General features: G+C 42.4%; 1 protein-coding gene across 1 annotated transcript in view; it reads left to right on the top strand.

Annotated features, from left to right (window-relative positions):
- The window catches only part of CCR6 (C-C motif chemokine receptor 6), a 54,819-nt gene extending 28,312 nt beyond the window's left edge, over nucleotides 1-26,507 (top strand). Inside the window, exon 3 of the mRNA XM_077486629.1 lies at nucleotides 24,588-26,507. Coding sequence (XP_077342755.1) covers nucleotides 24,613-25,704 — 1,092 coding nt within the window. The 5' untranslated portion in view covers nucleotides 24,588-24,612 and the 3' untranslated portion in view covers nucleotides 25,705-26,507. The remainder of the gene's footprint in view (nucleotides 1-24,587) is intronic.
- The last annotated feature ends 211 nt before the right edge of the window (nucleotides 26,508-26,718 follow it).

Raw genomic sequence — 26,718 nt, 5'->3', positions numbered from 1 at the left:
GAGTAACCCATTGTAGAAATAATAAACGTGTTACATTAGTCTTATCTCAGTAGTTTTAACTTACTTGAAAAATAGTTATAACTGAGAATATTTCCTTCAAAGAAAAAGCATACATTATTGAGCCTCTCCTCATTCATGTTAATAACTGGCCCTTTGTTTTTCTGCCTATTAAGGCCATCATTTATCCAGGTCATAGTATATCTAGTGCAGGGGTCAAGTCCTGGGGGAAAAAGTATGGGAACTCCCACCCAAGATCCACTCCCCCACCAAAAAAAAAAAAAAATGATACGCTCATATGCACAAACGCTTCAAAAGTGGTATTTTTCATCCAATTTTCGTATTGTGTGTATGAAGCTTAACTGTTAGTACATAAAAAAAACAATCCTCAATAAACATAAATCCGGTAATTCTCTGAATAATCAGCATTCATTCATTGTGCTTCCATGCAAATGTGAACATCATGTTCTGATCTTTATTGGGGAATGTTATTTTGTATATAGAGTGTTTATGTGGTGAGTTTACACTTTTTTCATTGAACAGAGTTTGGATAACACAGGGTTAAATGGAAAGGTCATAAATGAAGTGCACATTATCTGGACAGAATGCTTGGGGAGATAGTCATGTGTTCCTGCTTAGGAGATGTATGTTAGCTTGGGGGGCTGCAAACTCTGCAGGGGCTCCAACACACACTCGCTGCTATTCTAACCCTTCACATATTTCCACATAAACTTCCCTCCTGGCATTAAACTTTGCCAGGTATTGTGCCCAGCTTACCACCCCAAACTGATGTTCCTCCCTCAGCTCACCTCTCTCCCTGCATGTCCTGTGAGCAGAATAGCTGATCTACCCGTCAGCTAGACCTAGACCTGATCTACCCATCAGCTAACTGTGATTGACAGGTTGATCGAAGAGGAAGCTGTCATGGGGCCCCCTACTGGCAATGCCTGAATGGTTAGGTGTGCGGCACTTACTATTGCGAGCTGTGCCGGCGGCTGCTGGTGTAGCACCTGCCATACAGCTCACATACTTCAAAGTCTTGCAGGACATGGCTGCTAACGGGAACTGAGTTCCTGTTGTGGAAAAAGTACAGGAACTCCGTTCCCGTGAGTTCCCGCAGGACTTGAGCCCTGATCTAGTGATAGTTAGTTACTAGGGCCAAGCCAAATGTATCTGGGTTCAGCGTGAGGCAGGTTCAATGAACATTTGAGAACTTTGGGTGTGGAAAACAACTTATTGGGGTAAAATAGAAATGAAAGGCAAAACGTGTTTGCATAGCTACAAAAAAAAATTATAAATACCCTTTTCCCTTTTTTATAGGTGATCACATTCCATCTGTTCTCAGCTGCATAAGAGCTGGGGCAGCAGGGGCATGACAGGACAAGTCTGATCATTGGAGGAGAGCAGGCTGAGTTCCCAGCACAGCTAGAGAATTGAGATAATAAAAAGGAGCTGCACTAACAGTGGTCGAAAAAAATGTGTTGTGTTAAAACCATAGGTTTATAACCTTAAAAATGTCAAATAAATTGCATAACTCTTAGAATAGCATTCAACACCACAAAGATGATAATGTGAATTAGTCCATATGTCATAATCCCATGTGTAAAATCTTGGTATAACCAGTGACGACACCAAAAAGAACTCGTGCACCTCCACCACATAACATGTGTGCTTACCAGAGGCAAGCTAAAATGGGCTTGCGGCTGTTAACCTCGCCAAGGCCTTGATCCAGGGGAAGTGGAAAGGTGGCTCCCAAATACTTGATATGATGGTGCAGGAACACACAGCAAACAGTCAGGGAGACTTGATTATTTGATTATTCAGTGGTCACAATGAGGACCAGGCGATTACCCAGAAAAGAGGAACTCACCATAGTGTAAATCGTATAAACAACATTTATTAGAGTTTAAAAATTGCACTTACATGCAGTAAGAAATAAAGTAGCAAAGATTGTGGAAGCCGGCCTGGCAAGCGAACACCCATCCACTAATGTACACAGCGCGATGACGTCAGCACTCCAATTCTCCCGACGCGCATTTCGTCACAATCTGACGTCATCCAGGGGTACGGGCGACACACTGACTCATCGCACTATATACTATACAAACGTAAACCACGCCTCGATCTGAGACTTGGGTGGCGAAACCAAAACCTCCATATTGGAAACTGGAAAGGATGACCACGCCAATATGGAGATTGTCTCTATTAAAAATAGAGTATAAAAAAATAAATTTGGAAAGTGATCTCGAGGAAGAGAACAAGGAAAACAGTAACCAAAAAGAACTTTAATGTCCCGTACACATGAGTGGACATTGATCGGACATTCCGACAACAAAATCCATGGATTTTTTCCGACGGATGTTGGCTCAAAATTGTCTTGCATACACACAGTCACACAAAGTTTTTGGAATTTCCGAACGTCAAGAACGTGGTGACATACAACATGTACGACGGCACTAGAAAGAGGAAGTTCAATACCAAGTGTGCCACTCTTTGGGGCTCCTTCCGCTAATCGCGTGTTAGTAGAAGTTTGGTAACAGGCGATTTGCGCTTTTCAACCTCGTATCTGATTTTAAACTCCGACCTTTCTGTTTTTTAGTGCTTTCTGTTCAGCTGATCGTTTTGAAGCCATGAGGACCCTCACCCCGGACCAGAGGGTTTATAACTACCGTCTGGCCAGAGCCAGAAGAGTGGTGGAGAATGCTTTTGGGATAATGGCCAGCCGGTTCTGCCTATTCCTTACGCCAATCAACATGGCGGAATATAAACCTAACCATATAATCCTTGCATGCTGCATTCTACACAACTCTTTAAGGAGAAATTCAATGAACTATATTGCCTCAGTTGGGCCTGAAGCTGGACTTAAAAAAGAAACTCTGACGGAGCTTGAAGCTGGCTGCCCTGGCTTGCCCCCCCAAAGCGCCCGCAAAGTAAGACAGAAGTGTGTTGAGTACTTTGCGGGTGAGGGGGAGCCATTGATATGCCAGAAACTGATTAAGAAACATTTTATCTGAAATTGTTAAACTTAAACTAAAAGAATATTTCCTTTGATTTACTGCCTGGGTATCTTTTAGCTGTCTCCTAGGTTCTCCAATAGGCTTTTCTTTTTGAACATTTTCTTCAATAGTACAAATGTAATTTATTTGATACATGAGGTGACAATCTCTTCTTCAGCAAAATATTATTATGTTGTGAGTCTGCTACACACACCATGTTTTTGTTGTTAATGTATATAATGCATTACTGACAAAAATTTTCATCATTTTCAGCACCATGAATGATTTTTGTAGTCATGAAAATGGCATGATTGAGGCAAATTAGAAAGAACTGTGGGTGTTATTTACTAAAGGAAATTCCACTTTGCACTTTAGTAAATAATCCCCATTGCCACTGTAAACTCCAACTTTTACTCCAAAAACTGCTTTTGATAATTCGAAGAAGAAGCCACACATTGCATTTAACTCAAAGCACATTCACATGTGCGTTTAGAAAAGTGTTTTTGAACAAACCAACATCTTTGGTGTATAACATTATTTTTTGAAACATTAATTAGAAATAGCCTTTTTTGGTTAAACAGGCATTTTTTAAAACATAACATACAGAACTCAGGAACTTACAAAGTTAAATTTTGACAAAGTGAAGGCAATATCAAACATGAGTGTTGATATTGCCTTCATCAGATGGGGTGATGTCACCCCTGTAAAAGCCAAATTTTGAAGGTACACACAAATTGCAATTAAAAATGGGGATTTCCCTCCTGATCCCATGCCTAATAGACATGAAAAATGTAATTTCAAAATTTCGTTTCATCCGTAAAATAAATTTATTTAGTTACTCCCAAAAATTTGTTTTTATTTATTTAGTTTTTCATTAAAAATTGCATTCATCCGAAAATCCAAATTAATTAAGGTCAAATCTGTCATTGAAGGCTTATGGTGTCTGTCGAATGTTCAAAGAAGATTACACAGACACCATAAGCTAAAGATTCAACATTTGTATGTTTTTCGCTGCTTTGTCGAATCTTTGTCGTTCATGTTGAATGGATATAGTTCAAACAGAAAATGGACTGGCGATAATGATCACTGATCAGACAGGTAACAAGCTAGGGTATATAGAATCTATATAGAATCTCAAGCTATAATATAGAATCTATAATAATAAATCCCCCCCACAACACTGGCAGCCTCTGAGGCTATCACCACACTAGCAACACTAGTATCACTATCAAGTTCACAACACTAACACAATAGCAGCAGATTATTATGAAAAAGTTAAGCTGAACTGTAGCTTGCTTCACTATTCTGCTGCTCTGCTTATGCTTAATTGCTAAATAATTCAGGTTCTCTGACAAACGGACCAGCTAAGATTGACTGTCTTCTGAAATGATTCAGTGTGTGCGTGTGTGTGTGTCTCTCTCTGCTAGCAGACGTAAGTGAAAGTAAGCTGGCTGTACGTGTGTACTTAGTTCTAGCTGTTTTACTGCTCCTACTCTTTGGTTACAATCAGCCAATAACATTCATCATCATCATTATTTTTATTTTACTTCCCCCACCCAATTCCAGCAGCGATCTTTACTCTCTATGGCAAATCTTTTCTATGTCGAATAATCCTGGACTAATAAAGTTAAGGTTAGGCACATTCGACCACAGGTTTGATAGACACAGATTGTTATTGTCAGCGTCATGTCGAATCTCCTATCTATATCGAACTGTTGTCACAACAAAAATGAAAATAAAGCATTTGTTTATGTCGGATCCTTTTTCAAATTCTGCACTTTCGTTATCGTTTGTTAAAACGATAACGAAAATACCTGAAATTCGGATGAAAAAATAATAACCAACCAAAACAAAAAAATACATGAAAAAAAGGGTTACATTTTTGTGTGATTTAGATTCTCCTTAAAACATCAATGACGTTCTTCATTTTTTGTTGAACATCATTGATGTTTTGCTTTAGATTTTCTAAATCGCGATTGCACCCCATTCTCTCCCCAATGAGGATCTGAGCACTTTGACTGGTGAAATTAGATTCTTCTTTCACAACATTCACATCACCTAAAAAAAAACTAAAAGACACACCATGTATTATAAATATGCAGGAACAGATATCTTACCTAAAGCTGTGGTCTCAGACGCTCACCTGTTGTGGTGACAATTTTGCACACTTTCAAAACGTCTTCTGCATCTTCTGCTTGTGTTTTGGTGACTTCCCCTTCTTTCGGAGGTGGGGGGTCCCTGGTGTCTTCAGACGTAGCGAGTTTTTTCTCCCCTGTGTGAATAAAAAAAAGGTATACTTAGCACACAGATATTGGAGGGCAGAAATAGAAATATGAAACATTACTTGGTCGTATAATTGTCTGTTTTGGCAGAGTTCCAAGATGAAGATATTTTTATTTAATTTCCAAAGCTGGAATACTTCCCTTTTTTGTACAAGTTTTACACAGGGAAATACCCCTAGTACCCACTGGAGCACCTGTGTGGGACACCCTAAAAATTTTGATTCTGGTTTCCCACACTAGTGCTCCTGTGTCCAGATGTGTAAACTGCTGAGTGTCCTCTCCTTACACTGAATCAAGTTTGCATTTCATTCTAGTTACAAACTCATCTAGACAACAAACGTATTTTAATACAAATAGGCATGAACAAATGTAGTTAACCTGTATCTGCCTAAAACATCTTATAAGTGGGCGAACGAATGATGTTTCCTATGACCGATTACTGTGCCCATGAACATGAAAGTTGCCATTTTGAAATGTACAACAGTAAAGAAAAGCACATGGAGCAGCACGAACATTAAGAAGAAGAATAGGAACACACGACAAAATACTTAATTTTTTGCAGCACTCTCTTGATTCTGCTGTACTGATCCTGCTCCCTCAATTTGATGTCTGATCATCATTTCCTCAGGTGATCTTTGGATCGCCGTACCCCAAAATTCTTGTGAAGACTCTTCACAACTTTAGGCATGATCTTGGCCTTTCTAACATTTGGGTGTGGTTAAGGTCCATACTTCCCATCACAGTTGGCCCTCTTGAAGATGTCAACCGTCTCCACCATCTCTATAAAGGCCATAATTAAGGCCTTCAATCTCCTCTGGGATCGGGCGGTTCGGGGCTCCGACCTTTTGTCTTTGCTGGTCTCCTCTGCATGCAGCTGTTGTCTCTCCGCCATGTGCTCTCCCAACGCTATTCCCATCTGGAGGAACGTGTTCAAGCCCTCTCTCCACCTGCTACTACCCAGGGGTCACCATCTGCCTCTGCCAGCATGCCTGCTCCACCAGCAGTGGTGATGTTACCCCCTGAACCTTGAATGCCCACGCTTGAGAGATTTTCTGGTGAACACAGCAAATTCAGGGCCTTTTGCAACTACTGTGAAGCTATACTTTGCTCTTCGGCATTGGACATTTTCTTTGAAAGCCACCAAAGTGGGCTTTGCAATCTCCTTGCTTCAGAACGAACCCCAGATCTGGGCACATCGCCTTCTTGAACAAAAGGCTGACAAACCTTCCAACCTGACCACCTTTTTTGACGCTATGGCCCGAATTTATGAGGACCTTCAGCTCTCAGCATCACCTGAAGCCATGCATTACAGCAGGGCCGCAGAGCCGCAGAGGACTACGTTGCAGAGCTCAGGCGTTGGAGTGCAGACACAAATTGGAACGATGCTGCTCTCTGCTACCAGTTCCCGTTGGGTCTGTCTGACCCCCTTAAAGATGAACTTGCCCGTGTAGGGGTTCCTCAGACTCTGGATGAACTTATCAATCTAGCCATACAGATTGATAGACGCCTACATGAATGCAGGTCAGAGAGAGCCACAGGTCCATCACGTCCCACCTGGATGTTGCCAAGAGTGCCCAGTTACTCCAGTACTATGCCACCAGCTCAGTCTACTCCTACTACAGATGTACCGGAGCCTATACAGCTGGTTTTGCTACGACCAATGCTCACACCTGAAGAACGTCAGCGTCGCCGCATGAATGATCTGTGCATGTATTGTGGGGAGCCTGGGCACTATGTGAGATCCTGCCCCGCCAAGATCCGTAAGTGGCTTCCTCCTTCTGCTGATCAAGTCCTTGCAATCACCAATGCTTCCCTTCATCTTGCTCTTTCCGTTTTGTTGCAGCTCCCTGGAAAGAACATCCAGGTTCCTGCTAACGTAGATTCGGGAGCATGCAGCTGCTTTATGGATTCTGCAGCAAAACATCACATTCCATTACGTTCCAAGACCCAAGGACTACTTATACATCTTGCCGATGGATCTGCCATCCGGTCTGGTCCAGTCACCCAGGAAACCATCCCCATCTCTGCCAGCATATCCAATCTTCACCATGAACTTTTATGTCTTAACATAATCTCTTCACCCTTGTTTCCAGTTATCCTGGGAATGCCCTGGCTTCAGGTCCACAACCCCATTGACTGGACTACCAAAGATGTTACCTTTCCTTCACCTTATTGCTTCCAACACTGTCTACCAAAGACCTCCAACCAGCCCACAGCTCTGATGTGCCTGGACACTAAAGCTCGCCAATTAGTCCCAGAGGCATACCACGACTTCATGGATGTCTTCAGTAAGAAAAGTGCAGAGACTCTTCCCCCTCACCGGGTCTATGACTGTCCTATCGAGCTCCTTCCTGGGGCCGAAGTACCTTTTGGAAGAGTTTTTCCTTTAACTGAACTGGAACTGGCAGCACTTAAAGACTATATTGACGAAAATCTTAAGAAAGGATTTATCCGCTCTTCCACATCCCCTGCAGGAGCTGGCATTTTCTTTGTGGAAAAAAAGCACCATACCCTTCGGCCATGTGTCGATAAACAAGGTGACCATTAAAAACCGCTATCCTCTCCCTTTGGTGCCAGAACTCCAGAGACTGGGGGCAGCAATAATTTTTACTAAATTAGACCTACGGGGGGCCTATAATCTGGTTCGCATAAGAGAGGGTGACGAATGGAAAACAGCTTTTCGCACTCGATTCGGACATTTAGAATACCTTGTGATGCCTTTTGGGCTCTGCAACACCCCTGCCACCTTCCAGCATTTTATAAATGACGTCTTCAGAGACTTCCTGGACTTATTCGTCATAATCTACCTAGATGACATTTTGATCTTTTCTGCCTCCATCAGTAGCCATCGTCAACATGTCAAGTGTGTGTTAGAGCGACTCTGACAGCATGGCCTTTATGCAAAGCCTAAGAAATGTGAATTCGAACAACAGAGCATATCGTTTCAGGGACTAATCATTTCTGTTGAGGGCATTAAAATGGGCCTTCAAAAAATTTCCGCTATCCTTGAGTGGCCTGCTCCTGTGGATAAAAAGGGGGTTTAGCGGTTTGTGGGCTTTTCAAACTTTTATCTGAAATTTATTAAAGGATTCTCAGCCATCATCTCGCCTATTACCCAGCTGATCAAGCAGGGAGTTCGATTTCATTGGACTCCCAAAGCCCAAACTGCTTTTGACACCCTCAAGAGACTTTTTACCTCTGCTTCTGTACTGAAACATTCCTACCCGGCTCACCCTTTTGTTCTGGAGGTTGATGCATTCGAAGTCGCCGTTGGGGCAGTACTCTCGCAACGACAAGGTCCCAAGGCTCTTCTGTTCCCTATAGGCTTCTTTTTTCACGCAAGCTGTCTGCTCCAGAAAAGAAACTATGATGTGGGAGACAGAGAACTATTAGCAATAAAAGGCTTTGGAGGAGTGGTGGTCCCTTCTGGAAGGAGCAGCTCACCCGATCCTGATCTATACGGATCACAAAAACCTGGAGTACCTGAAATCTGCAAGAAGGTTGAAGCCGCGTCAAGCCAGGTGGGCTCTGTTCTTTTCCAGGTTTGCCTTCCATGTCACCTACAGACCGGGTTCTAAAAATACCAAACTGGACGCATTGTCCCGCATGTTCAATGATCCCAAAGTACCTACCTCTCCGGACACTATTCTGTCGGCAGAAAACGTTCTTCTTCTTCAAGAAGATCTTTTAAGTCAGATTAAGCAAGCTTCGAGTGATGACCCCCCTCCTGTTCTGGCTCAAGGACAAAATCTTCATTCCAGAAAATCTTCGGGCCACCATACTTGAGCTCTGCCACGACCATGTACTAGCCGGCCACTTTGGTGTCTCCAAGACGTCTGACCTAGTGCAATGCGCGTTCCGGTGGCCGCAAGTTGCAAAGGACTGCAAAAGATACGTGGAGTCTTGTACCATCTGTACTCGCAACAAGGGTAATAAGGCCAGGGCTTGGGGCTTGCTCAAACCTTTACCTGCTCCAGAGAGACCCTGGAAATTAATCTCCATGGACTTTATTGTTGAACTCCCCCCTTCAGAAGGCCATACTGCCATATTTGTGGTAGTGGATCGGCTGTCCAAGATGGAACACTTCATCCCCTTGAAAAGAACACCGTCGGCACTGGAAACTGCACAAGTTTTTATCAGGGAAGTCATCAGACTTCATGGAGTTCCAGCCAACATCATATCAGATAGGGGAGTGCAGTTTACCTCTCGGTTCTGGAAAGCACTATGTAGTTCCCTTGGCATCGAGCTATCTTTTTCCTCTGCACACCATCCTAAGACAAATGGGCAGACAGAGAGAACTAACCAGACTCTCGAGCAGTATCTTCGCTGTTTTTCCTCCTTTTCTCAGGACGATTGGTTCTCTCTGTTGCCCCTGGCCGAGTTTGCATATAATAATTCTACCCATTCTACCATCAAGCAGACCCCGTTTTTTGCCAATTATGGTTACCACCCATCATTTCTACCTAACTCTGTTTCTGAATGTTCTGTGCCAGCCATTCTCAAGACTGTGGATTTTTTCAGTACCAACAATAAACTGTTGCAGGAAACCATGACCAGAGCACAAGCACTAAACAAAGAGACTTTTGATAAAAACAGACGGAGGGAACTGATTCTGAAACCTGGCAACCAGGTTTGGCTGTCTACAGTTAATCTTCAACTGGCTTGCCCTTCAAAGAAATTGGGCCCTAAGTTTCTGGGTCCTTTCACCGTCAAGAGGAGAATCAATGAGGTGGCCTATGAACTGAAACTGCCAGAATCACTCTGGGTACACCCCATTTTTCATGTTTCTCTCCTGAAACCTGCCATCTCTAATCCTTTCCCAGGACGAGCCACGGATCCTCCTGCTCCTATAATGGTCAATGGTGAAGAGGAGTTCGAAGTGGAGGCAATAATGGATTGCAGGAAGAGAAATAACTGTGTCCAATTTCTCATTAAATGGAAGGGGTACAGTTCCGAGGAAAACTCATGGGAGCCTGAAAGCAACATACATGCCAAGCATCTGATACAAGCCTTCAAGAGATCCCATCCTGAGAAAATGGCCTGGTTGGGCATCCAGAGGCTGCTCCTTGGGAGGGGGCAATGTCAGGAAAGGCTGGCTGGGGACAGTGGTCCGTCGCCTGTCTGTGCGCGCCTGCGGGTGCCTGGGCACGTGCGCGTGGGTGCACGTGTTCGTGTGCAAGCGCGCACGGTTACCAGCACCAGGAGGGCTATTTCAAACCCAGTTCTCCATTCAGATCTTGCTGCTTGATCTACAGCGTTCCTGAGTCTATTGCCTGAATCTGACCTGTTCGTGTATTGACCCGGTCTGACCTGTGACCTTCCCTGCCTTCTGCCTGCCTCTGACCTCCGGCTTGTCTACGACTCTGCACCTGTCTTATCCTCTGGTCCATCCATGCTCATCTGTTACCGACCCGGCCTGTTCCACGTTCTTGCCTCTGCCTGCTGCATCTGTTCCTGTACTTACTGTCTGGTTGACCCGGTTTGCCCGACTCTGCTGTGTGCCTGCTCCAGAGCGATCTACCTGTTCCTTTTGGTCTCCTGCTGTTTACTGATTCCTCTCCACTGCCACTAGGCCTGCTTGTCCAGCTACAGTTCCTGAAGTCAGCCTGATCCATCCTCCGGCTGTTGATCCTGCCAGGCACTCCTGCTACCTTTGGCTCCCGTGCCTCCTGTCACCACCATGAGTCGGGGACGCAAGAGAGGTCTCCTTCTGCATTCTGGGTTCACCACTAGGTGCGTGATAGTTTCTCTTGTGTTGTGTCTTGCAGAGAAAACTGATCTATTCAACGATGAGGACTTTATCCCCATATTCATTGATACATACAGGGAGCTGAACTGTATGTGGCAGGCAAACCACCCCTTTTATAACAATAAACAAAAGAGGAAGGCAGCACTGGATCAATTAATGGAATTTGTGAAGCCGGTGATCCCCACGGCAGACATCCCCTATAAGAAGGCCCTAATTGGTGGCACGAGGAACACTTATATTAGGGAGCTCAAGAAGGTCCAGGATTCCCTGAGATCAGGAGCTGCAGCAGATGACATTTATGTACTCATGCTGTGGAACTATGCCAGACTACATTTTCTGGCAGGCCAGACTGAACCCAGGCCAGCACTCTCCAGTCTTCCTTCAAGGCTTCCTTCCCCCCCAGCTGAGGCTTCTGATGACCAACCTGGGCCTTCCAGGCAGCCACATGTGGAGGAACCCAGCTTGAGTCAGGTATAGCATTCTTCAAAATATTTCTGGTTGTCAAATTAATGGTGTTAAATATATGTTAGTTTTGATAACTAATTTCTGATTTCCCAAAGTGTTTTACATATCAATAGACAGTAGTGGCCACAAATGATTGTGACAAGAATTAAAAATGCTAGCGTCAGAATGATAGTCTTTTCTATTTATTAAATTCAATTTGCAACAGTCATGAGCAGAAAATTGTGTGTGATTGATGAACAAAAAACTAAAACTATGTCCCTTTTTCATACACATGAAAGCCTCAGCCAGGAGGAGGCCGTGGAAAGTGGCAGCCAGGAGGTGGCCGGGCCCAGTAGCCTGCCTGAATCGCAGGTCACTCCCCTCGGCCTTCCACAAAAAAGTGCGCAGGAAGAGGAGTAACCTGAAAGAAGCAGCAATTGGCCTATTTCTGAAGGCTACTGCAGCCTTCAGAAACCCCCCCCCCCCAGTGTTCAAGAGGACTATGCCTACATGACAACCTGCAAAATGCTGGAAATGGAGGAGGGCCAATGCCTCTTATGTGAGGAAGTGATCTTGCAAGCCCTAAATAAGGGGTTGAGGGGCAAACTCACAAGCCAAAGCCACATTTGTGAGTTAAACCATGGCCGTCCTCCTCCAGGTCCTCCTCCTCCACCTCCTGCCACACCTCAAACACCAGAGCCACACCCTGGAAGGAAGCGTGTAAGGAAGACCAGAGAGTGATGGCCTGGGTTCAGTCTGGTCTGACAAAAGATGCAGGCTGTGGTATGACCACAGCCTGGGGCCAGATATGTCATCTGCTGCTGTTCCTGATCTCTTGAAGTCCTGGACCGAATTGTGCTCACTATTATATGGACTCCTCAGACCACCAATTTTGACTGTAAAATAATAGATGTGTGCCCTGGGTTAGAAAGGCTTTGCAAATCTCACCAGTTTCTCCAGCATTGCCTTCCTCTTTATTTTGTTATGACCCAGAATAAATGGATATTTATTTTTGCCTATGTGTTTTACATCAAAAAGGACAGTTTTTTGTGAGTAGGCAGATACATTTCTAAAATACAAGGTCAAATTTACAAGGGACACCAACCAACCTCCTTGAGGTAAAAAAAATACGAGATAATAATGGTGTTGTGGTAACTTGACACACAAAACAAGAAATAATATCATGGAGAGCACTAGAAAAAAAATGCAGATCTTGATAAAAAGAACAAATAAAAAAAAAAGAAAGTATTATGGAGATCTGACGAAAAAAAAAAATATATTATTCACGTGACCAGGAGAAATTATGAAGAAAGACGTTTGTGAGAACTCTGTGTGAATATGAGCAGCAAAACAACTTCATTCTTCTAGCATTCTAAAGAAGAGAATGCGCTGCATTAAAAGATTTCAAAATTTGCAGCGTGACAAATTCGCTATGTCCATTACGAACGCTAGTTTTACCAGACCGAGCACTTCCGTCTCGTAATTTATTCTGATCATGCGGGGCACTTTGTGCATCCGAATTGTGAACACACAATTGGAATTTACGCAAACAGATTTTGTTGTCTGAAAATTTGAGAACCAGATCTCAAATTTTGTGTGATGGAAATTCTGATGGAAACTGTCTGATGGAGCCTACACATGGTCGGAATTTCCGTCAACAAGCTCTGATCGCACATTTTACGTCGGAAAGTCCCACCGTGTGTATGCAGCAAGTGTGTGAGCAGACTTAAGTAAGTGTGTGAGCAGACTTATGCCACGTACATGACCGGACTTTCCAGCAGACTAGGTCTGATAGACTTCCAGGCGGACTTCCGACGGAGTGCCGATGGACTCTCCGAACGAACGGACTTGCCCACACATGACTGGACTTCCCGGCAGACTAGGTACGCCGGTCTTCCCGACGGACTTTCAATGGAGTAACAACGGACTTCTAAATGAATGGACTTGCCCACACACGGACTAAAGTCTGTTTATTTATTGAGTTATGACGAGACTGGAAAAGGAAGTCAATCTCACCGCTTTTATCTGCGAGATTGACACCTTGCGAGCCCTGTCCGAGCATGCAGCCAGGCCGGTCAGGAAAGGGGGTGGGAACAAGCGAGCGCCCCCCGAACCCTACCAGGCTGCATGCCCTCAACATGGGGGGGATTTCTTTGGGGAAGGGGGGCGCTCTGCGGGACCCCTACCCCAAATCACCTTGTCCCCATGTTGATGAGGACAAGGGCCTCTTCCCGACAACCCTGGCCGTTGGTTGTCGGGGTCTGCGGGCAGGGGGCTTATCGGAATCTGGGAGCCCCCTTTAATAAGAGGGCCCCCAGATCCCGGCCACCCCCACCCTATGTGAATAAGTATGGGGTACATCGTACCCCTACCCATTCCCCTGGGGGAAAGAAAGTCAATAAAAAAAACACACTGGACAGGTTTTTAAAGTAGTTTATTAGGCAGCTCCGGTCTCTTCTGTCTTTGGGGGGTCTCTTCCGACTCCTCCGCTCTCTCCAGCCTCTTCTCTTGCTCTCCAGCCTTCTCTCCCAGTCTCCGGATCTTCTCCCGTTCTCCTATTGCAGCGAGAGCGAGATGTACAGTACCCTGCAGCCGAGAACCAGCGCAATAGGATGGTGCTGGAAACATTCTCGCAGGCAGGTGCTGTAGCTGCCCTTGCGTTGTATTTGGTCCATCGGACCAGCATACAGAGGAATGGGTTTCCCACTAGGGACTGGGTCTGGTGGAATTCCAGTGGAAAGATTTAAAACATGTTCTATACACAAACTACCAGACACAGTTTAAAAGGGGGTTACGGGGACAGGGAGCAAACCCACATCAGCGCCCCCAGTGGTAAGAATTGAATATACCAACTAAAAAATCAATAAAAATATATATAAATTAAAAAATAAAATAAAATGAACCCACTCGAACCATAGCAGAAGTATTTGCCTGTAACTATCCCAAAGGTGATGCCACGGAAGTCTCATATCGAGTTCACATAATCACAGCATAATCAGGGATACATCATTATACACAAACCCACGTCTATGATTGGTCAATAAATGCGTTCACATCAACGCCAACATTTAATCCAAATATAACATAACTTTTAATCTTATGTATCCAAGACATCTCAAGCCTGGATATGCCTCTAACCATAGAGCTTCCTCTCCATTGGGGCAATATTTGTCTATACCTAAAAATATTGTTTTTGAAGGGTCTCTATTGTGGGCCACTAAGTAATGTTTGGAAACTGAATGTTTAGGGAAACCATTTATTATGTTTTTAATATGTTCATTTAACCTCACCGAGAGGGATCATTTAGTCCTGCCCACATATTCAAGCCCACAAGGACACTGGAGCAGGTAAACGACCCCCTTGGTGGAGCATGTAATGAAGGGTCTAATTTCATATTCCATGGAGGTGCTAGATGAGGTGAATTTTTGGGTTCTCCTCTGTGTGCAGCCATTTAAGGAGCACATACGGCACCTCCTACACTGCTAATATCCTGTCAGGATAAAAAAAAGTCCATTAAAAACGCCTTTTTAATGGATGGGGGATTAAGAATGTTAGGTGCTACCCTATCTTTTAGAGAAGAAGCTCCTTTGTAGATAACCTGAGGTTTTCCAGGTAACACTGTACCTAGAACCTGATCACGACCCAAAATATGCCAATGTTTGTTGATCAACCTTTTTATACTCATGTGTTGCACAGAGTATGTAGTGATGAATGGAACAGTGGGTGTTCTGTCCTCCTGATTTCATCAAGAGTCGTTTTTAGAGACTCACTCGAATAGCCTTTCTCCACAAATCTCTTTGTTAGAGTATGTGCCTGTACTAAAAAATCTTCGTTGTTCGTACAATTGCGTTTTAACTGCATAAATTGTCTTTTTGGGATAGATTAAAGCCCCAACTCATGATGACAACTATCGACAGGAATATATGAGTTACAGATGGTAGTTTTGAAAAAAATGCGAAGTAGTAAAGTGGTCTTCCTCTACTCTGATCCTGAGGTCTAGAAAGTTTATTTCAGACTGGCTAGTCTCAAAATTGTATTGGATACCCCTAGTGTCGTTGTTCAGGTGTTCCATGAATAGATCAAGATCGAGTCGGCTACCATCCCAAAGGAGGAGGATGTCGTCTATATATCTTGCCCACAGTATCAACTGCGGTTTCTGTTGGGCATAGATGACATCCTCCTCCCATAGTGCCATAAAAATATTAGCTAAACTGGGGGCATATTTAGCCCCCATTGCGACCCCTCTATCCTGGCGAAACAATTGACCTTCAAACATCAAATAGTTGTATGAGGCCACGAACCCTAGCAATTACAAAATTAAAGAGATTTGTTCATGATGTAGACCAGAGTCACACCTCAAAAAATATTTGACAGCAAAAAGCCCCAATCATGTGGTATAACAGTGTAAAGAGAAGAGACGTCAGCTGTCACTAACCACATCCCTTCCCTAGGAGATCGACAGACTTGACTAAGTCTGCTCACACATTTAAAGTTGTTTTTGGTTACTATTTTCCTTGTTCTCTTCTTCTGGATCACTATGCAAATTTTTAATTTTATTTTTATTTTCTATACTCTATTTTTAATAGAGACATTCTCCTTATTGGCAGTGGACATCCTTTCCAGTTTCCAATATGGCAGTTTAGGTTTCACCACTTAAGTCTCAGATTGAGGCGTGGTTTCCGTTTGTATAGTATATAGTGCGATGAGTCAGTGCATTGCCCATGCCCCTGAACAAAATCAGAGTGTGATGAAACGCACTTTGGGAGGATTGGCATGCTCACGTCATCACAATGTGTACCTTAGTGGACGGGTGTTCGCTTGCTGGCCGGCTTCCCCAATCTTTGCTACTTTATTTCTTACTGCGTGTAAGTGCAATTTTTAAACTTTAATAAATATTCTTTATACAATTTACACTATGGTGAGTTCCTCTTTTCTGGGTTATCTCCTGGTTCTCATCGTGACCATTGAATGATCGAATAATCAAGTCTCCCTGGCTGTTTGCTGTGTGTTCCTGCACCATCGTATCAAGTATTTGGGAGTCGCCTTTCCATTTCCCCTGGATCAAGGCCTTGGTGAGGTTAACAGCCGCAAGCCCATTTTAGCTTGCCTCTGATAAGCACGCATTTTATGTGGTGGAGGTGCACAAGTTATTTTTGGTGTCGTCACTGGCTACAGCTGGAAAATTGACCTTGGTATGTTCTGCTTAGTGTGGTCAGTTTTTAATAGGAAAGCAAGGGAACTGGAAGGAACACTAGAGATTTCACATAAAGGAAGCAATACAAAGCGAAAAGGATACTTTCTCATAGACGTACATGGTACATATAGCTCAAATCAGGAATATGAATTTTTGGGATAACAAACACTTTAAAAATCAGTTCAGGGCATTTTCTATGTTAATAGACAAGGGATTATAAAACAAATGGTGCATCGACTCATGCAAATAATCATATGCAAACAAAAATTATAAAATGAACTAAATTATTTAACCACCTCAATACAGTGCACTTACACCCCCTTCCTGACCAGACCAATTTTCAGCTTTCAGCGCTCTCACTGTTTGAATGATAATTACTCAGTCATGCAACACTGTACCCATATGAAACTTGTGTCCTTTTTTCCACACAAATAGAGCTTTCTTTTAGTGGTATTTAATCACTTGTGGGTTGTTATTTTTTGCGCTATAAATAAAAAAAACTAACATTTTGTGAAAAAAAATTCTTTGTTTCTGTCATAAAATTTAGCTAATTAGTAATTTTTCTTCATAAATTTTGGCCAAAATGTATACTGCTACATATCTTTGGTAAAAATAACCCACATTAGTATATATTATTTGGTCTTTGTGAAAGTTATAGAGTCTACAAACTATGGTGCCAATCACTGAAAATTGATCACATCTGATCAGGCCTTCAGTACATCAGGTGTATCTCATTTCTTGAAACACTAACAAGTCAGGAAAGTACAAATCCCTATGTTTTCCAAAAAGCTTAAAAATAGATTTTTTGACTGGAGCTACACTTTAAAAATTTCTAACGGGAAAAAATTACAAACAGATTCTACTTAACACAACAAACCTAGACAGTCCCTGTCTTGTTTGCACCGCCTATAACCCTGCTGTTTTGAGTATATAGGGCCTGGGGGCCCCACGCCTTTTTAATTTGGGTACAGGGCTCCCCTTAATATCCGTACAAGACCCAAAGGGGCTGGTAATGGGCAGGGGGCTGCCCATGCCATTTTTCTCAATGATTTTCATCCGTATTGCTGGAACCAGACATTACATTAAAACCGCAAGCAGTTTTAAATGACTTTTTTTCCGTTAGAAATGTAATTTTGTGCAGGGACTGTCCTAAACACGGGAAACATGTGCCACTTCACAGGCATACTATAGACACCCCCCAGGCATGATATTTAAAGGAATATTTCACTTTTTCTGTCCCCAAACCCCTTTTGGGACAATAACTTGCATATTAGCCTTTAAAAGTATCACTTTTGATTTTGAACGTTCTAGTCCCATAGACTTTAATGGGATTCTAAAGTTTGCGCACATTTTCGGTCCGTTCGCAGGTTCTGGTGCGGGTGTTCAGCTCATCCCTACTCCCAATATTACATGGTGTAATGGTTAACAATGGTTAATCAGTGAATCATGTGAAAAATAAGCAAATGGAGCCTGTTATAAATAACATAACATCCTTCACAACAACAAAGTCCTAAAACTAAATATAAACGTGATGATAAATTATTAAACACAATAAAAAAGAAAGAAAATGAGATATAATAATGTGATGAACCACAGTGCACAAATATCTCAATAGGACAGCATTGATTGATGAGTTTAGGCAGGTTTCAATGAGTAACCCCAATAATAGAAATGCCTTGCTCATATATTCAGCTGCTCTTTAGCATGAACACTGAAGAAATCATAAGTTTGGATGCTCTTTAGCATGGACTGGCTTCTGGCTTTCAAACAACTTCCGCAGTATGAAACAACAAAAGAAAAAGACCATTGCACAGATAGTATATTGAATATTCCCTATAAACTAAGGGTAAACTTCACTCACACTTTCCAGCAAAATTAATTGCATAGGGTAAGGTCAGTTGCATACAGCTAACAGTTGTGTTCTCCTCACACACCAACAGTGCACACACAGCAATGCTCGTCACTGGCTCCTCCCGGTTTCATCACAGCAGTGCTTTATATAATATTAATATATATATATATATATATATATATATATATATATATATATATATATATATATAAAATATTAACCTCCCAAACCCCTTTTCCAAGGGGATTGGGAGGTTAATATTAGGACATTATAAATTCTAAATATAAATAACACTTTTTGTGTAATATCAGTTCACATACACAATAATTGCAGCTATATTATTTGGTCATCTTCTAGTATTTGTAACGTATTTATTTATTTATTAGTTCATATCAGCACTTTAGTGCACTTTTTACTACATAGTTGAGTTCCTGCACCTATTCTCTGAGAAAAAAAGCCCTGATCACCAGGGTATGTAAACTTTTGATCAGGGCCATTTTGTAAACGTATGAGCACAACTGTATATATATATATATATATATATATATATATATATATATATATATATATATATTTATATATATATATATATTTAAAACATCCACCAGCTTCATGATGTCTTCATGGAGGAGTGGAAGAGGACTCCAGTGACAAAACTGCGATAGGTAGTGATCAGGGCAGGACTTAGGGTGGTGGGGGCCCCTGGCCTTGAGTCACTTTCGGGCCCTACCTTCCCTTCTATACATGCCGGCGTATAACACGCACCCCAAGTTTAGGAGGGAATTTTAAAGAAAAAAACTTTTAGGAGGGAAGTTTAAGGAAAAAACTTACAAAGTTTTAAATGCTCATCAATGCAGCCTTATCAGTGTCCATCTGCAGCCTTGCCCATCTATCTGCAGCCTTGTCCAGTGTCATTGTAGCCTTGTCAGTGTCATTTGCAGCCTTGTCAGTGTAGCCTTGTCATTTGCAGCCTTGCCCCAGTGTCATTTGCAGCCTTGTCAGTGTAGCATTGTCATTTGCAGCCTTGTCATTGCAGTCTTGAAGTTTAAAAATGGCGCTACTGAGATACAGAGTCCTATGTATCTCGGGGGCTCTCGGGTCCTCTGGCAGTCCCGAGCGGAGCCAAGAGTAGCTGAGTGTAGTCGGCTTGGCTCACAGTTACGCCCAATGATGGACATAACACAGGGACTGGGCGTGACTGTGAGCCGAGTACACTCCGCTGAAGCACATCCTGAAGGTGGTGATTGGTTTTCGTGGTCCTTACGTGGCTAGGCTCCCAAAAAAACTCACACATGTGGTATCCCCGTACTCAGGAGAAGCAACAGAATGTATTTTGGGGTGTAATTTTACATATGCCCATGTCAGGTTTGAGCAATATATCATTTAGTGACAACTTTCTGTAAAAAAAAAGAAAGAAAAAATTATTTTTTTCCAGAAATCTGTGGCAAAATATAAAATATTCCATGGACTCAACATGCCTCTCAGCAAATAGTTCGAAGTGTCTTTTTTCCAAAATGGGGTAATTGGGGGGGGGGGGTTTGTGCTATCTTGACATTTCATGACCTCCGTAACTGTGATAGGTAGTGAGGAAGTAAAATCACCATTTTACGCCCTTAGAAAGCCTGAAGGCGGTGATTGGTTTTTAGGGTCCTGTACATGGCTAGGCTCCCACAAAGTCTCACACGTGGTATCCCTGTTGTCAGGAGAAGCAGCAGAATGTATTTTGGGGTGTAATTCCACATATGCCCGTGGCATGTTTGAGCAATATATTATTTAGTGACAACTTTGTGCAAAAAAATTTTTTTCTTTTTACCGCAACTTGTCTCAAAATATAAAATATTCCATGGACTTGACATGCCTCTCAACAAATAGCTTGGGGTGACTACTTTCCAAAATGGGGTCATTTGGGGTGGGGTTTGAACTGTCCTGGCATTTTTTGTACAATATTTAGAAGCTTATGTCTCACGTCACCCACTCTTCTAACCTCTTGAAGACAAAGCCCTTTCTGACACTTTTTGTTTACATGAAAAAATATATATTTTTTGCAAGAAAATTACTTTGAACCCCCAAACATTATATATTTTGGTTAAAGCAAAGGCCCTACAGATTAAAATGGTGGGTGTTGCATTTTTTTCACATGGTATTTGTGGAGCAATTTTTTTAATGCATTTTTTTTGGAAAAAACACACTTTTTTAAATGTAATGCATTAAAACACACTATATTGCCCAAATGTTTGATGAAATAAAAAAGATGCTCTTAGGCCGAGTACATGGATACCAAACACGTCATGCCTTAAAATTGCGCACAAACGTGCATCGGTGACAAACTACATACATTTTTAAAAGCCTTTATAGGTTACCAGTTTAAATTTACAGAGGAGGTCTGACCTCCGCGGTGATACCTCACATGCATGGTGCAATTGCTGTTTACATATGATGCCAGACCGACGCTTGCGTTCGCCTTTACGCATAAGCAGGGGGGCTCAGGGGTGCTTTTTTTTATCATTTATTTTTATTTTTTATTTTATTTTACAACTATTTTTTTATATATATATATATATATATATATATATATATATATATATTTTTTTTTTTGTGTTTTTTTTTTCTTTTTTTACACTTTTATTTGTAACTGTAATGGTTCGGTTCCAGGTTCAGGTCTCTCAAAATGCGATGGCATCTTGGGAGACCCTGTGAAAGTGTGTCCTATTCTGTGCAGTGCTGTACCCTACGCTAAAACTCCACTAGTGTATGGTAGCGTTCAAAACATTCACCAATGCAAATACCAGGATTGTCAGGACAGGAGGGACAATAATAGTGGGTGCCACGGCTATATCTGCGCTTGCTACAGACATGATATCTTCTTTGGGGGGCTCGTTGGGTAGGGGTACTAGGGAGGACATACAGAGAATGCCTCTCATGCAGCCGGCTTACTGCATTTGGATTGGAATGGTGAGGTGAAGCAGCAACTGGAAACAGAAGGGCTCTGACGATCTCTTCCTGGAATTTAAGGAAGGATCCAGCCCATCCTGAAGCTCTGGTGAATGGTGAATTGGGTCAGTGGACCAATATGACCTCAACTCACTCTTTTTAGTTACGCCCATGAGGAGGGATAGTCCCATAAAGGTCTTAAATTTGGAGACCGTAATTGGTCTCCAATCTCTGGCAAGGGTCAGCTGGGGATTAGCGGTGATGAATTGACTAGTATATAAATTGCTTTGGTCCACAATAGAGCTATAGAGGTCTTCGGGGGAAAAGCAGCGAATAAAAATCAAGTGATGTAAAATCAACTGTTTCCACCTGAATTCTGGGTTGGCCAGTGAATGGGGGAAGTACGGATGCTGCAGAAGAGGTGGGCTCCCAATTAGGATTGGCAAATTCTGCAGGAAGGACACTATGAGCACGATGGGCCTGTCTTTGTCTTCTTGGTGGCAGCGGGACACTACTTGTGCTTGCCACCTTGCCAGCTTGAACTGTACTTATGGGACTCGCCATGTCACCATATGATACTGCAGTGTTGGATGTACGACCAGGGTGTACTAGGCTGCTGCTGCTTGCCAGTTCACCAGAAGGATAAGTGGCACTAGTACTTCTCTGCTCCATAGGAGAGCCCTGCGGTTCTTGCACTTCAACAACAGCAGAAAAAGATCAGGGTCTGGTAAACCTGACCTTGACAGGGACCACAACTCTGTCATCAGAGCTATCTGTCATGGAGCCGCTGTGGTCTACAGGATCGTATTCTAAGCCTGAATCTGACAGATGAGTGACTTCCTCTTCACTATCTGTCATGCTCAGAAATGTGTAGGCTTCACTGGTGTACCTTCGATTAGCCATTTTGGGCTCCAAATTTACTGGTACACCAGTGGGATTCACAGGAAAAAAAGCTCCTAGGCTGTCAGCAACTGTATCAAACGCTACCAAAAAAATTGTTAGCGATCGCAGGGATCAGGCCTGACTCTGCGAACTCTACAGTTATGTGTTTAGTGGTTTGTAAGTGACAGTGATCAATCGATACTGCACTTGGGTGGGCTGGGCTAGGCGGAGGAGCAAAACGCAGGTGCAAGCAGGTATCTAGGCTGATCCCGCTAACACTGTGTTTTTGGAAACCCTAAACTGCTGGGGATGCTAGATATTGATCCGTTCAGACACTATACCACTAAGGGAGGTGTATTCTGCGTGTTTGGGTGTTAGCGCTACTGGCACTAATCTGATGCTGCCTGGGGCGACACAGACCCTAACTGACCCTAACTGACCCTAAAACCTAAATGATATTATCCACTGGGCGATCAGGGGGTTAACCCTTTATTGGGTTATAAACGGCGGGTGCCCTGATGCTATAAAAAACAACCTAACTAACCAGCGTCACCTGTAACACTTATACGGTGATCACTGGTGACAGGGGGTGAAAGGGTTAACTAGGCAGCAATCAGGGCACTATAAAAACCTGACGGTGACCCTAAATAACTAACAGGCTAACTAGCGTCACCTGCGACACTAATACGGCGATCAGAAAAAAGATTGCTTAGTGACACTGGTGACAGGGGGTGAAAGGGTTAACTGGGGGCGATTAAGGGGTAAACCTTTATTAAGGGGGTTAAGGGGGTACCCTAGACCTAAAAGGGCCTACCACTAACAGCCCTAACACTTATAACAAACTGCTGTTGGTGTCACTGTGACAGGGGGTGATAGGTGGTGCAGGGGGGGTGATTGAGGGGTGATTTGTGTGAACGAAAAGGCTTCACGAGGAGAGATGACATCACTTCCTTTGCTTCTGTTTACAGTTTTAGAAGCAGAGGAAGCTTCTCATTCAATCAGTGGCTTCCCCCTCAGGACGGGTTGCTCCTGGAATGATGCCGACCGCCTTGGGTACCAGGAGGGGGGATCGCGCCCCCTGCCTGTGGGAGGGCAGTAACGTACAGGTACATTACTCTGCCTGCCCATGCCATTCTGCCGACGTATACCGGCGTGAGGAGGTCGTCAAATGGTTAAGGCAGTGCTGGAAAATAATGGTGACCACACAAATATTACTTTAAGCCCATTTCGGACATTTTCACTTAGGGGTGAAAAACATTGAAAACAAATAGTAAAAAAATAAAATTGACAACAGTTTCATACACACTGACACTAATCTCTGTCCATATAGCGCAGAACCACCCATACAATACCACATTATTGTAATGTAAACTGAATAATGTGCCCCAAAATACAAAAATTGCTGTTTTCCTTTTTGGGTGATTTATTGTTTCTCCATTTTGGGTGATTTATTATCTGTACAATAAATCTTATTTGAAAAAGAGGGCAAAGTTCCTGGAAATGTGTCATGCACACCCCCTCTCTACCATGCATTTTGACAACCGTCACCCTCGTGTGTCATCCTTGTGTGCAGCCTGGAACGCTGCCGCAAATATCCATACGTTGAGCTGGCTGGCTGGCTTCCTGTCATACTCGGTCTCTGTTTGCTCAGTAATGCCTACACACTAATTGCAGCTGCTTGATCTCAGGTGTTCCCTATCCATGCTGTTTCAAGCTAACTTCAATGTAAGGTCCCTTTCACACTGAGGAGCTTGAAAACTGCCCATAAAATGGCGTTTTTTTTTTTTTTTTTTAAGGTCACGTGACTCAAAAGAACCATTTTGAGGTGCTTTTAAAGCACTTCCTATCCAATTCAATGAAGAAGGGTGCTTTTGAGATCCTTTTTAGTGCTCCAAAGACGCTGCTTGCAGGAGTTTTTTCACCGCCCCACCAGCGCACGGCCCCAGTGTGAAAGCATTTATTGATTTTAATGGAAATAGGTTTTCATGAGCTTTTCAGGTGCTTTTTTTTTAGCGCAAAAGTGCCTCAGTGTGAAAGGGGTCTAAGTGTGCTGCTTATTTTCATAAAGTGTTTTTTATTTGATACTGACCTCAGCGCCCTGCTGTTCATGTTCTTCTACATTGAGGTGTGCCGGCATACTAGTATTTTTCTAAAACATGCAACGTGGGTGCTACTTTGATGATGAAACAATACATGTTTTCGTAGAGCTAAAATAAATGTCAAAATTTTGATTACATTGTCTTTTTTTTTTTTTCCATAGGTGCAGTATACGTACCCTGAAAAATATGACAGACTTTATTACAACAACATATTTTGCTTACTTTGATGTTGATGAAGAAGATCAAGATAGCACATTTTGCCAAAAGGAGAGCGTCAGAAAGTCATTGAAAATCTTTGGACCTATTGCCTTGTCCCTCATATTTATTTTTGGGCTGGTGGGTAACATACTGGTTGTTGTGACCTTCAGCTGCTACAAGAAAAGTAAGACTATGACAGACATCTTTCTTTTAAACATGGCAATAGCAGACTTACTGTTTATTTTCACTCTTCCATTCTGGGCTGTGTATTTGGAAAAAAACGACTGGATTTTTGGGGATGTTATGTGCAAATTAACTAAAAGCATCTACACAATTAATTTCAACTGCAGCATGCTGTTATTAGCTTGTGTGGGTGTTGACCGATATGTGGCCATTGTGCAGGTTACAAAGTCGTTTCGAATCAGAAACATTGCACTGAGTCATAAAGGAGTGATCTGCTTGGCAGTTTGGATTGTAGCGGCTTGCCTCTCCATCATAACATGTATATTCAGTGGGGCTTACAAATTGGGAAACTATCAGTCCACAGTTTGTGACGCACGTTACCCAGATCATTTCTCAGCATCCGATTGGAAATTTGCTGTCATAGCTTTGGAAATTGGTACAGGCTTTTTTATCCCTTTTATTGTTATGCTATTTTGCTATGCATGTATCATTAAAACATTGCTGCAAGCAAAAAATTCCCAAAGATACAAGGCTATCCAAGTAATTGTGACTGTAATGATTGTGTTTCTAGTCTGCCAGGTCCCATACAATGTGGCACATTTGATAAAAGCTATTAATTTGTTCCAGATAGATAAGACATGTTCTATATTATTCGAGTATGCATTCCAAAGCACAAGATTGCTAGCCTTTTTTCACTGTTGTCTGAATCCTGTCATTTATGCCTTTATTGGTGTAAAATTCCGAAATTATTTTGTGAAAGTAGTGCAAAACGTGTGCTTTTTTTATAAGTCTCCCCTGTCTAGAACACGGAGCTCCAGGTTTTTCTCTGATATGTACACATCAAGAAGGACAAGTGAGATATTCCCAAGTGATGGTGGTTCATCTTTCACAGTATAGGACACAAGCAGAAATCATTTGATGGCATATCTTCCCTGTGCACATATAATATAAAGCATCACAGTTACCAAGATGTACTGTACAGTATATAGCTCAAGTAATTCAATTTCTTATTGTAGCTCCCCATGAAAATCATAACATGCAAATACTGGATTTCTGGGGGATTTTTATGTGTGTTGACTATACATATAGAAGAAGCAAATGTTGTTGCACACAACATGTTGTCGTAAAATGGAGGCCAAAACTTTTTGGTTTTTAGTTTTGTAAAAAGTGGGTACAGATAGACTTGTCTTTAATCACATTGGAGAGATTTTCCATCATTTCTTGTCCATACAGGAAGTGATAAGAACTCTCTCCAATAGTGACACAGACTAAAACAAAACACTTATATTTCTCAGTAAAATAGGGATAGGGTTGAAAACCTTTTACAACTTATTGTTACCGATGGCTTCTTCCTGTCTCGATGACAACTGCTTCCCTCACTTCTTGCTAGGTCGCCACGTTATCAAAAGGACTGGAGCTGAGGTGAAATCTCTTTAATAAGGCCAAACATTGCAATAAAAATCTGACAGATCCCCACGCATACACATAAACAATCAAAAACTACAAAAAAGGGGTTCACTATTTTTAATCAGTTGCTCCTGTATAGGATACTCATTCATTAATCTAGCAGCAACAGCAGTACCCACATCTTTCACCCAAAGTTCAAATGTAATGTTTCAGATATACAGTTTTGCTCAAAGGTTTGCATACTCTGGCAGAAATTGTGAAATGTTGGCATTAATATTGAAAATATGACTGATCATGCCAAAAAATGTCTTTTATTTAAGGATAACAATCACATGAAATCATTCATTATCATATCGTTTTTTGGATCGTTTTTAAATCATAATGATAACAGAAATCACCGAAATGGCCCAGATAAAAAGTTTACATACCCTAGAATGTTTGGCCATGTTACAGACACAGAAGGTGGAGCACACACAGGTTTAAATGGCAATTAAAGGGGAATTG

This window comes from Lithobates pipiens, unplaced genomic scaffold, assembly GCF_037356315.1.
Source record: "Lithobates pipiens isolate NorthernLeopardFrog02 unplaced genomic scaffold, aLitPip1_a1.2 Scaffold_18, whole genome shotgun sequence".
NCBI lineage: Eukaryota > Metazoa > Chordata > Amphibia > Anura > Ranidae > Lithobates > Lithobates pipiens.
The sequence above is the reverse complement of the archived record's forward strand: the minus strand, read 5'-3'. Positions and strand labels throughout refer to the sequence as shown.